The sequence below is a fragment of the Schistocerca gregaria genome, chromosome 9 (assembly GCF_023897955.1).
Source record: "Schistocerca gregaria isolate iqSchGreg1 chromosome 9, iqSchGreg1.2, whole genome shotgun sequence".
Lineage (NCBI taxonomy): Eukaryota > Metazoa > Arthropoda > Insecta > Orthoptera > Acrididae > Schistocerca > Schistocerca gregaria.
The window spans coordinates 175,116,113-175,132,469 of record NC_064928.1 but is presented as its reverse complement, the minus strand read 5'-3'; the positions used below and the strand labels follow the sequence as shown (position 1 = coordinate 175,132,469).

The window sequence follows — 16,357 nt, the reverse complement described above, 5'->3', positions numbered from 1 at the left end:
TTACCTGGGCACAAGGCACAACCCAACCTCACACACCAGGACCCCTATATCTTACTAGAAACACTCCTGTGCACTTTGGTGGAGTAGCATACTCGGGAGAAAGGATTTCTGAGTATGTTGAGTTTTTAGGTTCCAGCTCCAGTGTGGCACACAATTTTAATGGCAGACATATCATTTGCATGTCGCATATAACAAATTGGTGAGATAAGGCCCATTCGAGTCACACGTATCGGTTGCGGCACTGTAGTTTTCACTCTTATTAAGTCTATTCTCTTACTTCTATTTTTTTCCATTTCATTTCAGAATGTCTTAATCTTTATTTCTGACTTTACTTATCTCAGTTTGGATAAAACTTGCTTAAGCAGTTCAGTCAATGGAGGAAATACAAAGATTGCCACTTTGAAACTTTAACTGATTTAAACTTACCTTATTGTCCGACAAATCCAGAGTTCGCAGAGACTTCCACTTGGTATGGGCCAGAAACTCCCACAAGGCAGTCAGTGAAGTGATCCCGTTCCCTGCGAGCCCGAGGGCGATGAGCTCTGGTGCCGCGACCTCTGCGACCCTCAGCATCTGGTCCAGGATGTGCCAGTTCTCACTCGGGTCGTACAGCATTTCCTCGACCTCTTACCGATGGCGGAAACGAGAATCGTTAGTGCGAGGATGGACGTATTTCAAATCGCGTGAATGTATCTTTGTGTAAATCTAGATTACCACTGTTACTTATGAGGCAGTAGCTACAAAATACAGTTTCAATATATTAGGAACTAGATACAGGTGCACTAATTCTTTACATTTAACAAACAATTTCATTTAGTTTTAAAACCATCTTCAGGTTTTTTTTTTGTACCAGAAAGAAAGGCTATCACAAACTGTTATATAACACATTAACCACCCTGGCAGAATGACCCTTATGCTTCAAGATCCATGGATTTGGATGCTACTGACTACTGATGTTGTCTTTATTATTTTGTATGCAGCCATGTAAAAAAAAAAAGAGACCTACCTTCTAGTTTATACCGCTCACCACATTACTCAAATTAACAGTACAAGAACATGTTCAAATACCACAAATAATTTTCTGCAAGAGTTTTGTTTACACCACAATGGAATGACTTACATTCTTCAACAGAAATTTTAAAAATATAACAGTCAGTTAATTAAAACTTTGCTCCAGTAAAGTGCTTTACATCAGTACAAATGCACACACTTATTTGCAATGGCAGCTTATTTTTAACTATGGTACACGTCTTGTTTCTCGAACACAATGCACGAGAACAGTTTTCACGAAGCACCAAGTGTGGTGTACAGAACCGAATCCACGCATAGCTGTCAGTAAATGGCAAATAACAATCCAGTCTCATATCATACTGAAACAAGTTGCCTGGCAAGCAGCTGGATCATAAGTGACAAACAAGTTAATCTGCAGCTCATTCGCTGAACTTCTTATGCAGTCCCGGAGACTCTGGATCCACGCACCAGATACTATATGTGTGGGGAGGGCATATTGCATATAATATCACTATCTGTGCTACTGTGCTAAGCCAAAAGCCTTTGGTGGTGTCATCAGCCAAATTATGCCATCTGATTTGCTGTCAGATACTTCATTTTCTTTTGGTACAGATAATTTGGTCATAAAATTGATAAAAATCAGTTTTTAAAATGAAGAATAGCTACAGTTGTGTAATTGTATGATGAATCGATAGAAAATTTACTCACCAAACGATGGTAGGAGAACACACGATAAAGGTATTAAAATTTGCAAGCTTTTGGAGACCAAAGGCTACTTCTAACAGAACGGTGGGAGGGGAAGGAACATGGATGAAGGGAAAGACTGGTGAGGTTTAGGAAATGGGAAGAGATTGGAAAAGTCACCTTCAACTTTGGGCCAGGGCGACTTATACAGACAGGTCACAAAATAAAAGATATACAAAACCAAAATGGAGTGAAGAAAGGAATAGTTACTGAGAACAAATGCTGAAACCAGAAAAATTAATGTAAATTAAGACCAGATGGGTGGTGAGAACCGAGGACAAGTTGTAACGCCAGTCCCCGGCTGCATATTCTGAGAAACGGAGTCTGGAGGAAGAATCTAGATGACTCTTGTGGTGAAACAGTCACCAATGTCATGACTGTCATGTTGTAGAATCTGCAACGGGGAATTGTATGTTGTCAACCTCCGCCCAATCATTGGTGGTAGCCACGCCAATGTAAAAGGCCGAACAGTGTTTATATAACAGCAAGTATGTGACGTGTAGTTTCACATTTGCAGGATGGTAGGAGGGTACACATTGCAAGTCTTACAGTGGGGACAGTCACAGAGGTAGGAGCCATAGGGTAGGGAGATGGGTGCAGGAGGAGGATAGGGTCTGACAATGATATTGTGGAAATTGGGAGAGCAATGAAAAGCTATATTCTAGGTGTGGTTGGAAAAATGCCAGACAGAATGGATCTCATTTCAGGGCACAATTTAAGGAAGTCATAGACTTGTCAAAGTAACTGATTATTAATATATTCGAGATCAGAGTAACACTGAGGACAAGAGGTGTCCTGGTACTCCTAATTCCCCCTCCCCCTGAAAGTATCAGCAGTACCAGGGCTGGATACGATCGGCCAGGAAATTTTCTTTTGAGTGAGGCTAGTCCGGTAATTATGTCCAGTGAAGGTTGAGGTGAGAATGGTGATGCAATGGCGTAAAGAGTCTGAATAAGAACAAATATGTTTGTCTTGAAAGCTGGGGTTGTATGGAAGGGAACATCTGACATGGAAAGGATAGGAACTGTCAGAATGTAAGTGCTGTTGTTTGTTAGTAGGTTTAATGGGAACAGAAGTGTGTAGCAGACCCTCTGTGAAGAGGAAAGTGGCATAGCATTCAGAATAGGAGCGTGTGAAATTTAATTGAGAGAATGTATTTAGAGATTCCAATCATAACAGGTCAGCCTCACCATGAGTTCATATGGTAAAGATGTCATCAATGTGTGTAAACCAAATCAATAGCTGAAGCCTTATGAATCCCAGAAAAGATCTTAAGAAGAAGGTAAAAGGTGGGGGGATGGGGTGAGGGATTGGTTTGGGTGGGATAAGAAGTTCTATGGACTGAGGTGTTAGTGCTTGTGATCATGAGTTATCATTGCTCTGGGAAGCAGTGATGAAGGCTGGGGGATGTTGAGTACATAGGCTAAGCTCAGTTTGCAGAGGATGAGTGGTAGTTGATGGTGTGGCTGTCGGAGAGCTGGAGAGAGAGAGAGAGAGAGAGAGAGAGAGAGAGAGAGAGAAATTGCTTTTGAAAGAGTTTAGAAGAAGGTGGGATAGCTTTTTGTGATGAAGTCTGGCCTGTTTTTGCAGTTTGTAGCTGGCTTAAATACGGCACTTCTTTATAATGTACCTGGATAATCTGTGACGTACATGCCTCATCTGTCAAATTCCACTCCATCAGACTTCTCTCATTCTACAAAATCCTGCAGTGTTATCTGCCCCTCATGTTTCCTAGGATGGTATAATCTGCCAATCCAACTTCAAAATGCAACAAAAGGACAGACATCACTAACCCCTGATCCAGGGTTCTGGTTGGCTTTTGTGAACTCAAGCCATTTCCTAAACTTTACCAGTGCTTTCCCTTCACCACTCTTCCTTCCCCTTTGAGCCATCTGCCACAGAAGGCAGCCACTGGCTCCAAAAGTTTGCAAATATCGATACTTTTATAAGTGTGTTCTCCTGCCACTGGCTCAGTGAGTAGGTTTTTTATCTAGCCAATTACATTATATTTTCAAAAACTGATTGTTCCTGTTGATACAACAATGAAAGTTCTTCAATGTCTAAAAGCTGTTGAATATCGCTTTTACAGTATCCAGCAATTCCAACATATTTTCTATCTGTTCACAATTTATGCGCAAACAGTTCATAATGTGTATTCTGTGAGAGATGTTACAACAGTTCTTGGCCAAAATAAAATAAACAAATAAATTTTAAAAAATGCAAGATGTAAGAGAATGTACATCCCCACCTTCACACTTTTAAAATCAAATTTTTCATAAAAGGAAACCAAGATCCCAGCAACAGTGTGAACTAACTTGGTAGTGACCAATTACATACACATTCTGTAGTTATAGAAATTGAAGAATATGAAAGGGAAGCGGTGGTTGAGAAAGAAGTGAGACAGGGTTGGAGCCTATCCCCCATGTTATTCAATCTGTACATTGAAGAAGCAATACAGGAAACAAAAGAGAAATTTGGAAGGAAAATTGAAAGTTACGTAGAAAAAATAAAACTCTTTTTGTGACAGCATTGTAATTCTGCCAGAGATGAAAATGGACTTGGAAGTCAGTTGGATGCAATTGACAGTGTTTTTAAAAGAAGTTAAAAGTTAAAATATAACAAGGCTAAGGGGCTGTATAAAATTAAGTCAGGTGACGAGAAGGGAATTAAATTAGGAAATGAGACAAATATTTGGGCCACAAAAAAACTGACAACGGAAGTAAAGAATAAGAAAATGTAGAATGACATTAGCAAGTGAATCTTTCCCGATAAAGACAAATATGTTGTCCTGTGTGAGCACTGTACCTTTTCATTTTGCTTGCTTTTGTTTTTATGATTGTAGGAACAATTATTTTATTTGTTGTTACAGTTGTCTGTCATTTGGTAATCAATGATGTCAGAGAAAATTCATCGAGAGCTACGAGTGGGAAAATTCGACCGGTGTATTCCCGTACGAGAACAGTCAAGAGAAACAAGTTTGTCTATTATGTGCCTACTTTCAGACTGAAAAACTTAAATGGTGGCCCACTGCTCACAATTAACAAGGGAATCGATAGAACTGCTGTTGCACTGAATACGAACGAAAACACTGTGGTGATGATTGGCAAGGAAATATTTTGAAAAGGAAAGGAAGCTGGAAAATTATCAAAGCTTGAAACTCCAGGGAAAAAGCATTGCACAAATAAGCTGATTACCAATAAAGATTTCATTTGCTGACAATGTGATGTGTAATCAGGATTATTGTTGTTATTGCGGACAATAAAGATCTGACTCTCAGGAAGTTATTGGTCACACTTAAGGGATTGGGCCTTTTTGTGGCAGTTGTACATTGTTATTCACAGCTTTGCACAACCTGAGATTTCACTGTGGATATTCCTTTGGCCATAAGCTGTTGACAAACAGAGGGATGATGTCGGTGGATGGTGATGCTGGCTGTTAATGCATATCTGTGATTTGAACGTCTATTAAGTTGTATGGCTTGATGAAATGTGATGCAATTCAGGTCATGTTTTCAAGTAATGCTGGACAGATAATACAATTAAAGGAACAAGGGCAATTTCTTCTGACAAGGCTGGCAGACTTTTTCTTCTTCATGCATGCACCTCTCAAGGTTTCCTTCCTTAAAGTCTGTTGCTTCCTAAATCAAAGAAGACAGGAGATTTTCTTTAAATGCAAACATTTTAGCTTGGGCTTTACCATGACTGTTATCGATATCAAATGAAAGAACATGTTTACTGTTACCAGTCACTGTTTGTTTATATCCACGACACGTTTCGAAGGTTTAAACCTCCATCATCAGGTGAACTTACATGTGTAGGTATGACGTGTGTGTGTTGTGTTATGATTTTGCAGTAACTGGTGGCACTGTCTACTAGATAAAGGAAAATACTATTTCAGAATATGATTTTTGAGGGCTTTTAGACTAAAAACTAAATGCATATATAACAGTGGAAATAAAACAAGTAAAATAGAAACTCATAGACAAAAAGAACATATAGAAAAAGAGAATCATTATCTTGAAGTACAAAGAATATATATCATAACAACATAATTATTTTGGAATAAATGTTAAATGGTTGTGGAGATCTTTGCTTGAGTTGCTGAACACATGGTTTTGAATAAATATTTCCAGTGGTACACAAATCCGATTCTGTGATTCTAATGACACTGGACAACCAAAACTCTACACCGTCCATTTTAATTCATTTTTACCATCACTTTTCCCCAATGTTATTTGTTATGCGCACGGATTTGACTTTCAGTTCTCAGATTCCTTTATCTGTTCAGGAAACATTAGCACAATGCAGTAGAGGGTTTGTGGAAGAATTTTTCTCAGCTCAGATGTCAAGTTAAAGCTAAATGGTGGTCACCTTAGGCACACTGACCTCCGCAACTGAAGCAACAGACAGAAATTCTGGCATTTGTCACAACTTCCAGGCTCTTCTGATAATACATCTTCACTCAATTCATCTGCTGAAAAGAATAATGTAGTGTGCACAATACTTCAATACCTGTTTTACTGACTGGAAATCAATCAATCAATTTAATCTCACCCACTAAAAAAAAAAGTAAAGAGTGCCACAATACTGACATGCTGTCAGTAACACACCTTCAAACTTCTTGTGAAGTAATCTTATCCACTGTTTAAATTGTCTGAAAGCTCTTCCACATTAACTGAGCTAACAATTTGCAGATCCAATAAACTTTACATGCTGTAACTAACAGCACAGAAGTCAGAAACACCAAGGATGTAAAAAAAAAAAAAAAAAAAAAAAAAAAAAAAAAAAAAAAAAAAAAAAAAAAAAATATAGAACAAAAGTAACACTAAACCGAGCTGTGCAGGCTGAGTGGGGAGGGGTAAGAAAACAACTGACACATGGCCAATGAGTGGGCTGGACACGGTGTATGCAATGCTACTGTTCGAGCCAAGTGGCTTGCACATGCATAGAATGCGTCCAATAGGGCTACCTGGACCGTAGCCTATACTACTCGCTCCCCCGTGCAGGCATGCTGACACGTGCTCGTCAGCCCAGTGGAGAGCACCGGAATAGCCTACTCTAAACTGAACACTGAAGTCTGTAGACTCTAACTTCAACAAATTTTGGGTAACGTTTGGCAGGTAAATTATAGAGCTTTGATGCTCATTGAATTCAGATCAGTTATGGTTACAGAACCAATGATGTGGATGACCAGATAGACATTTCTGAAATCTGCAAGCTCTATATCACAGTCAGTATAACAATCACAAGCGAGTAGTGAGAACAATGCTGGAATTTAATACAAATTCATGAGAGAGAGAGAGAGAGAGAGAGAGAGAGAGAGAGAGAGAGAGAGAGAGAATATGAATACCACCAAAAATGTTTTATCTTTTACTCACCAGGAATATCATTTATACAAGAGAGATCCAAGAACTTTTTCTGACTGTCCAGCCTTCTGGAAATAATTTCTTTCAGAGCTTCTGATAGGTTGAAATTTTTACTAAACAGTTTGATTGTCATTTCAATCTGTAGGTTTAAAAGAGCACAATTTTATCAATGAAGCAGAAGTAACACAAAATGTTATAATGACTACACTACTTGTGAATCCAAAGAACACAAATTACACTATTATGCTTGATAATAAACAAAATTTAGCTTCACAGCTGGTTTTTAACCTTTCGGAACTTAGTGACCTTCCCCTACCTATGTCCTTCTGTCCTGCCAAGGACGGAAACTTATAGTTTCATGATGTAGCAAGAGTTATGCACGTGTCTGTAAACTGTAATGGAATTTTCCCTCCTAGAGCTAAATACTAGTTAGCAATTCCGTCTCTGTAATGTCATATTTATTACACGACAACTTCCCATTAGACTTAGTGTTTGGCAGAGGTTTCACAAAACCAGTTTCAGACTATTTCTTGCTCATTCCACTCTCTAACAGCAAGAACTAAATCTTTCCGAGCACACTCCGATTCTCATATTTTATGATAAAGATTTCTACCTATGTAGGTGGGGTTGATAAAATATTTTCATATTCAGAGAACAAAATTCTCTTTAAATTCTGTGAAAGATCTCACTGCAATGAAATAGCCTTCATTTTAATGACTGCAACAGTGACACTTTCTCCCCATCTCACGATAATACGAAATGAGCTGCTCTTCTCTGAACTTTTTCGACATCCTCCTTCGAAAGGATCCTGTATCGCGCAACAGTACTAAAGAAGAAGACTGACAAATGTAGTGTAGGCAGTCCCTTTAGTACAAATGATGAATCTTCTAAGGGTTCAGGCAATAAAATACAGTTTTCAGTTCACTATCTCTGTGACACTTTCCATGTCAATCTTCCAATTTAAGTTTGTAATTGTAATCTTGAAATGGAACCTAGTATAGCTTCAGTATTCTATTTCTTGTGTGTAATCTCCAACTGTCTGATATTTTACATCACCAGCTTTATTTGATAAGATTTGTTTTGGTTGTGTTTTCTTGGTGTTCACTGGGGTAGATTTTCAAGTCAATCCCACCCAACCATCACCTCGTGCACAGATAGGTGCTGAAAGTGAGTGTTAATTGTCCTTCGAGCTATTTGAATGACCTAAACAACTCAACTTTAAACTTGCTGTAGTCACACCTTCTTTTACAGTAACAAAATCTCATATAACAGGCAGTTTACATATTGACATATCATTTTATACATATGTAGCTCGTGCAAAAATCAAGACAAGAAGTAAACTATATGTTGCATAAGTCAATCTGAAAGCAATTTGTCGTGGCATCCACTGCAGCCATGACCTCTCCTCTTTTTTTCCTCATTTTCTAAACACCTTCAAAGACTGCCGCCAAGCAGGAAGTGGCCCTATACAGCAGGTCAGATGCTCAGTTGCCGGTTTGCATTATAGACGTGATGGGTTCGAGCTGTTCCACCGTCCGAATGTATTGTAATAATATCTCCCACAGTTGGATGTTCCAACATCCACTCATTACTAAACGTAACAAACTGCTTTCGTCATCACATAAACTGGCATATATATGGCATATACCATTTTTGCTTGTGTCTGTGTATGTGCGGATGGATATGTGTGTGTGTGTTCGAGTGTGTACCTGTCCTTTTTTCCCCCTAAGGCAAGTCTTTCCACTCCCGGGACTGGAATGACTCCTTACCCTCTCCCTTAAAGCCCACATCCTTTCGTCTTTCCCTCTCCTTCCCTATTTCCTAATGAAGCAACCGTTGGTTGCGAAAGCTTGAATTTTGTGTGTATGTTTGTGAAATGTCATGTCACACTATAATCTCTAGGTTTTTAGTGAAATTGACAACCTCTGAAGTTGTGTTATGTATCGAGTAACCAAAATTTAAACATGTTGTTTCAGCATTTGTGTGAGGGACCTATTTGTTATGGACAGCTGCCACTTTTCAAACCATGCAGATATCTTGAGTAAATAATTTTGCAATTGATTTTAATTTGATGACATTACTTCATGGTAAATGATAGCACATTATTAAACAATCTAAGAGGACTGCTCAGATTGTCTTCTAAATCATTCATGTAGATTAAGAACAGCATGGGACCCATAACACTTCCTTGGGGAACCCCAGATATCACTCCTGTTTGATTCAACTGGTTCCCATCATTACTACGAACTGTGACCTTTCTGACAGGAAATTATAAATACAGTCACACAACTATGACAATACTTCATAACTGTGCAATTTGCCTAGAAGCCGGTTGTGAGGAACACTGTCAAAAGCATTCTGGAAATTTAGAAATATGAAACCAGCTTGAAATCCCTTGTTCATAGCACTCATTACTTCATACGAATAAAGGTCATACTGTGTTTCACAAGAATGATAATGTGTGAAATGCTGGTGGCAGCACTTTTGGGGACAAAAGAGGGAGTTGTCAGGTACCAACCTGTGCCACGTCAGTGCCAAGTGGCCAAGAGAACTGCGTGTGCCACACAAACGGTGAGTCAGGATACTTGGTCAAAATGTTTATAACACAATTCAATGCCAACAGAAGGTGTCACTTATACTGTTACACAGGGACTTGAACCCCATTTTTGTATAGTGGCTTCATGAGTTTTAACACTTCAACCGATGTTGCTAGCACTTATATATTAAAACTGATTTTGCACTGTGCATAAACTGTTGTTTTAGCCTGGCAACTCATGTTTGCTGTTGTGGTTTGGTAGTTGTGGTCACCTGTAAATGTTTCACCTGTGCAGTATTATACACTGTGGAAAATAACTGATGGAGACTGGCAGACTTGAAGCGAGTTTTCGTGCAAATGTCTAGACTGCTAGCTTCTTACCTTTGGTGCATCTGCCTGTGCCTGAAGACCTGCTATTTGACACACACTACTTTTTAAAGACCAATTCCAGTCTTCTCAGTCTCCAGCGACACCTATCCTCATCGCTCACTTTCATTTTTTAATGTCTTATATGTGCCTTCTGTTAGATCATCATCACGATCTTAGTTCTCTTTCTCAGAATTTGTCAGAAAATTTCCCTATTCCAGCCACCATTCTCTCAATTGTCCACATATCCTGCTACCTCCACTTTTCTGCCTTTACAGTGATACTTGCATTTCCCACTTTAGCTCGTTTCCTTACTCATTTGTTTGTTGCACCGCCTCACCTCTCGTTGTAATTCTCATCGAACACATATCTGCTACTCACAGAGCACCTCTCAGTTTTCAAATCATTTCTGTAGTGTTTCACTTCTGTAAAATGAAACTGGTAATACACACTGAATGTAAATATCTCATATTCTTTTTGATAATCCTTTCCTTCACTAAAGCTTTTCCATCCTGATCCGTTCATATCTTTTAATGTCAATCCAGTCACATTCAGCTGCCCCAAATACAAAAACTCATGATCTGGTTCCACAATGACATTATTCACCCAAACAATTTTCTTCACAACATGCTGATTACACATCATTGTAGTCCTATCTTAGCTGATCTTCAGTTCTGTTTTTAAGTGTGTCCTGTTAAGCTGTTCCATCAGTTTCCAAAGTTTCATCTGTGAGAAGCACGAGGTTGTCGGTAAAATGAAGTAGGGTTCAGATATGCATTCCTCCTCCTCTTTTTTCAGTTGATAGATCCGCAGACTTCCTCAAGGGATGCTGAGAACAGATCTGGTAACGTGGCATCTATTTGTCTGGCTCCTGTTTCAAATCTGAATCTCTCATAGCCCTGCTGAAGTTAAAGGAAGCAGTAGGATAGATGCACATATTCTTCAGCTTACTGAAGTGAGCCTTGTTTCTCAAAGGCTGTTGGCACAGATTTTGTTGAAACTTACAGGTGAATGTTATGGATGACCTCTTCAGTTTTGTTAGTACCTTACAGTTTTTTAAAGTTCTTGTCCAGACACCAATATCCTACAGCACTATGGTCTGACAACTGCCCAATTCAATCACATGCTGGTAGATGTTTCTCCTTCTTGCAAGTGCTTAGCACAATCTTCTCAGAAACAACTAATATTTAAACTTACTGCCAGGTTGAAACTGTGTGCTGGACTGGGACTCGAACTCGGGACCTCTGCCTTTCACGGGTGTAAATAAAGTTGCGAGGATCGGTCGTGAGCTGTGCTTGGGAAGTTCAGTCAGTAGAACACTTGTTCTCGAAAGGCAAAGGTCCGAAGTTTGAGTCTCGGTTTGGCACACAGTTTTTATCTGCCAGGAAGTTTCATATCGGCACACACTTAACTGCAGAGTGACAATTTAAGTCTGGAAACTGATATTTAAATCTGATTTCTGAATCAGAAATCCACTGTGCAATATTGGTTTACGTACAGAGTATGTGATTCCTACCTATTTTTTGCAAAATACTAATTACTTTAAATATAAGTATATACTGCACTTTGTGCCAATTGACATCTGTGGCACGTCATCTTCAGGGTACTGCAATTTTAATGGCTGGCAGTGTACAACTTCCAGTGCTCATGCAAGACTCTGTGATTCATTGGTATAAGTTAGCTGAAGGTTTACAAATGAGTGTGGAGGACCCCTTTGCCGACGTGATTCTCGATGTTACTTACACTTTGTACATCTTTTGAGGAACGGGGAGCTCTCTTCTTTCGGCATAGGCCACTTCCTGCAAGTTTGAAATCATTAGCAATATTGTACTCTGACTATCTTGAAGTGCATGTTAAAATGGTGAAGAACTGTACTCTACATCATAACAGTGTGATCGCACGCTTGCTTTCCATATGAAAGAAGTGCGAAATTCCACTACCCTGTCACTGCTACAAAGGCATTCATCCTGAAAACGTACTGTACCACCTTTTTAACCTGATTACAAGTATTTGCAATACGTCAGATTCCCGATGCCTGCTCTGTACTTAAGGAAATCTGACACAGAGGAAGTGACTCGTATCTACTTATTTCTGCCTGAACCATTAATATTTTCTGTCCAATGGTGGGAAAAGTCAATAATTATTCGTAAGTACCTCAGGTTTCAGAAGACAATTGTGTGAAAACTACAAGTCGTACAGAAAAATGACACTTGTCAGTGGATACCAGCATCTCTCCAAGGGTTAATTTGTGATTCCATTTTTCTTTGCAGAGAAAACTGTGACTTGTGTCACAAACAAAGGTATGCTGCAGCAATAGCTAATGCCACAGTTACAGAAAGATAGCGGAGACCTCATTTTGCAAAAAGATGCTGCTCGACCAACCTTCTTTCAGGTGTTCCGTGATTACCTCAATGACATATTATCCCAGTGACAGATTGGACTAACTTCTCTTTGTGACACTGCTCTTCTTCAGTGACCTCCATAATTACCAATGTGATTTCTTCTTATGGAGCTATTTCAGCGATCATGTGTTCCTGCCTTCACTGCTACTTGAAATGGTTACAACAAAAGATAATTAATGCAATCACTGAATTTCAGCAAATTATGATGTTTGAGCTGAGTGACTGTAACATAAACCATCACAAAGCATTCTATGAGACTTCACAAGTTCAATCAATGTGGTCTACCAACAGATAGAGACACCATGGTAGTGTCAGTTCTACTGTGATAGTTAATTCTCACACTGTTTAATGACAGTCTCTCATTTACTATTTGCTCTACACCCCCACGACAAATGCCTCTGTGACTGAAGTAACCTAAATATATGGGGCAACCCTACTGTGCGGGTTAAGTCTGTAAGCCTCTAAGCACTACAAAGCAATTAAACAGAAAACAATGTCTAATGCTGTTCACACTACACTCAGAACTAACATAGTAAGGTGGCAGCACAAATCAAGTATCTGTAATTTATGTTATAGTAAGAAGCTATTCTGAAGACTTACATTCGCAGAAAATGACATCTCAGAGTTACAAATTAACCGTTCTTTCTGGCAGCTGATAAATTTCCAAAACAATAATTTTTAGACATAGTAGCTAGGAACAGAAACAACTAACAAAAACTGATCTTGAAACAGTCCAAAATGAAAGCTTTCTTTTATACAATATACTAATATATAGAATAAAGTGTTACTTTATCAATGTTACCAACCCTCTCACCTCACTATGGGCATGTTTGTTCGAAACTGGTTATTTAAGCAAAACCAGTCACCGAGCCAAACTAAGGAGAGACTGGACTGGTTTAAGGTCAGTCAAAAATTTTACAAATAACTAATAAAATTACACTCCAGATACTAACCTCCACAAATTTGTCGGAGATGTACGGCACTTTAAGGTCTTGCCTGCAAAGTGTTTTCAATGCCAAACTACACATGTTCACAAAGAACGTTATGCGGTTATTTTCCATACGAAACTGTAAGAGAAGTTCAAAGTACAGACATGAGAACAGTTACAAACACAACAGTATGAAACTGTACCACAAATTTCACAAAGAATCTTTCAGCAAGCAGTGGCAGACACACACTTACAAAACACATCAGAGGCATAATTTGACGAAAAATAAAAAAATTGAAACAATACACTACACTGTGGCCAAGTAAGTTCCCTGCAATATTGTTTCTTTCAGCAGCACTAGTCTAGCAAGGTATCCAATAGGACTTCTTTGAAGTTTGGATGGTACAAGGAAAGATAATGGCACAAGTACACTGGTGTGGCAAAAGTCATAAGATACCTCCTAATATTGAGTCAGACCTCCTTTTTCCCAGGACAGTGCGGCAACTTGACTTGGACTCAATAAGTTGTCGAAAGTCCTTTGCAGAAATACTGAGCCAAGCTGCTTCTACTGCCGCCCACAATTGTGAAAATGCTGTCACTAGAGGATTTTCAGCACGGACTGACCTTTTGAATATGTCTCATAAATGTTTAAAGGGATTCATGTTTGGTGATGGCTGGTCATAATGTTCTTCAAATCAACCACAAACAACTGACATGGTGCACTGTCATCCATAAAAATTCCATTGTTGTTTGTGAAGATGTAGTCCATGAATGGCTGCAAATGGTCTCCCAGCAGCTGAATATTACCATTTCTAGTCAATGATCCATGTAACCGAAGGATGCAGTCATTCCTAGTAAACACAGCCCGCAGCATTATGACGCCATCACCAGTTGGCGCTCTTCTTTGTTGAAACTTGGGTCCATAGCTTCACGGGGTCTGCACCACACTCGAACCCTACCACCAGCTCTTACCAAATTAAACCCAGACTCATCAGACCAGACCATGGTTTACCAGTCATCTAGGGTCCAACCAATATGGTCATGAGCCCAGCAGAGAGCAGGTGCAGGTGATGTCACGCTGTTAGCAAAGACACTCACGTCACTTGTCTGCTGCCATACCCCATTAATGACAAATTTTGCTGCAGTGTCCTAATGGGTACATTTGCATATGTCCCACATTGATTTCTATGGTTATTTCATGCAGTGTTGCTTGTCTGTCAGCATTGACAACCCTATGCAAATGCCCTCGCTCTCGGTCATTGTGTGATGGCCATTGGCCACTGCAGTGTCCGTGGTGAGAGGTAATGTCTGAAATTTGGTATTCTCAGCACACTCTTGACACTGTGTATCTTGAAATATTGAATTCTCTGTCGATTTCTGAAGCGGAATGTCCCATGCATCTAGCTTATGACCATTCCACATTCCAAGTTTGAATTCCCATCATGTGGCCATAATCACACTTTTTTCACTTAATCACCTGAGTACAAATGACAGTTCCGCCAATGTGCTGCCTTTTTATACCTTGTGAACGCAATACTACCGCCATTTGTATATGTGCATATTGCTACCCCACGACTTTTGTCGCCTCGGTGTAAAGCCGTGAGTGCAAATCGTGGTCATGGTCAGATAGCTCCAGTGGCGGTACGTTTTCCCACGATAGACAAAGGTCCCCAGTTTGGGGCCCGGCCTGGCACGCAGTTTTAATCAGCTCTAAAGTGTCAACTGCTGTCAGCATGGCTCTGTGCAAGATCTTTCATTTTACGGTTACCACTGGTTTAGATGTATGTAGGAGACAATAACATACTGCTCTACCATTCTTATAATACCTTTGCAGGCAAGCATGTGCAAATGCACACACAGAGTCTTCCTGCATACTGTTCCATTTTTCACAGCATTGCAACCTCCCTACATTTGATAACCTCATCAACAAACAGCCTTCCGAAATTTCAAATTACCCACTCGACTGATTATACATATATATTGCGGACTAGGTCTGGGGGGCAGTGCCTATCTGTGAAGCCCTCGGTAAGACCCTCAGCAAACTGAGCAAGGGAATTTTTGTCACTGCAGATACATACGGATATTAAAAATCCACGGCACACTCATCAGCACTCGCACAGCACCCTCCTAAGCCAACCTTTTTTGGGACATCGAGAGGAGACCTTCCTAGGCCCAGAACACCAACCCCTAGTCTGTTTCAGGTACGTTAATGATATCTACATGGTCTGCACTCAGGGCCATGACACCCTATCTTCGTTCCTTTACAGCCTCAATACAGTCTGTCCCATCCACTTCATGCGGTCCTCAATCCAGCATGCCACCTTCCCATATGTTGACCACCTCCTCTCTGATGGCTCCATCTGCACCTCTGTCCACATTATACCCATCAACTACCAACAATACCCGGATTTTGACAGCTGTTATCCCTTTTACACCAAAAAATGCCTCTCATATAGCCTCATTACCTGGGGATGGCGTATCTACAGTGACAAAAACTCCCTTTCTCAGTATATTGAGGGTCTCACCAAGGCCTTCACAGACAGGCACTATCCCCAGACCTAGTCTGCAAACAGATCTCCTGTGCCATTTCCCCTCACACCCTCAATTCTCCCATCACCCCCAAGAACCAGCCACAAAGGAGTGTCCCCTCCATCAATCGATACCACCCCCGACTGGAACAACTGAACCAGAACCTTTGCCAGGGCTCTGATTAACTGTCATTGTGCCCTGAAATGAGAGACATCCTGTCTGAGATACCTCCCACCCCTCCTAAAGTGGTATTCCATCACCCACACAACCACAACATCTTGTTCCACTCCCAAACCTAACCCCTTGTTACACGAATCATGTCCCTGTGGAGACACATTTCACAGGCCCAGGGGCAAAACCTGCCCAATCCACCAACACAGCACTTCCTACTCCAGTCCTGTCATGGGTTTATTCTACCCCATCAGGGTCCTCGTCACCTCTGTGAAAGCAACCGTGTCATATACCAGCTCTGCTGC

General features: G+C 40.1%; 1 protein-coding gene across 4 annotated transcripts in view; it reads right to left on the bottom strand.

Annotated features, from left to right (window-relative positions):
• Window positions 1-16,357, bottom strand: part of LOC126291565 (nuclear RNA export factor 1-like) — a 199,749-nt gene that overhangs the window by 85,937 nt on the left and 97,455 nt on the right. For all 4 annotated transcript variants that reach the window (XM_049985085.1, XM_049985086.1, XM_049985087.1 and 1 more), the window contains 3 exons: window positions 13,378-13,491; window positions 7,133-7,259; window positions 427-626 (listed from right to left, as the gene is read on the bottom strand). In XM_049985085.1, coding sequence (XP_049841042.1) covers window positions 427-626; window positions 7,133-7,259; window positions 13,378-13,491 — 441 coding nt within the window. The remainder of the gene's footprint in view (window positions 1-426; window positions 627-7,132; window positions 7,260-13,377; window positions 13,492-16,357) is intronic.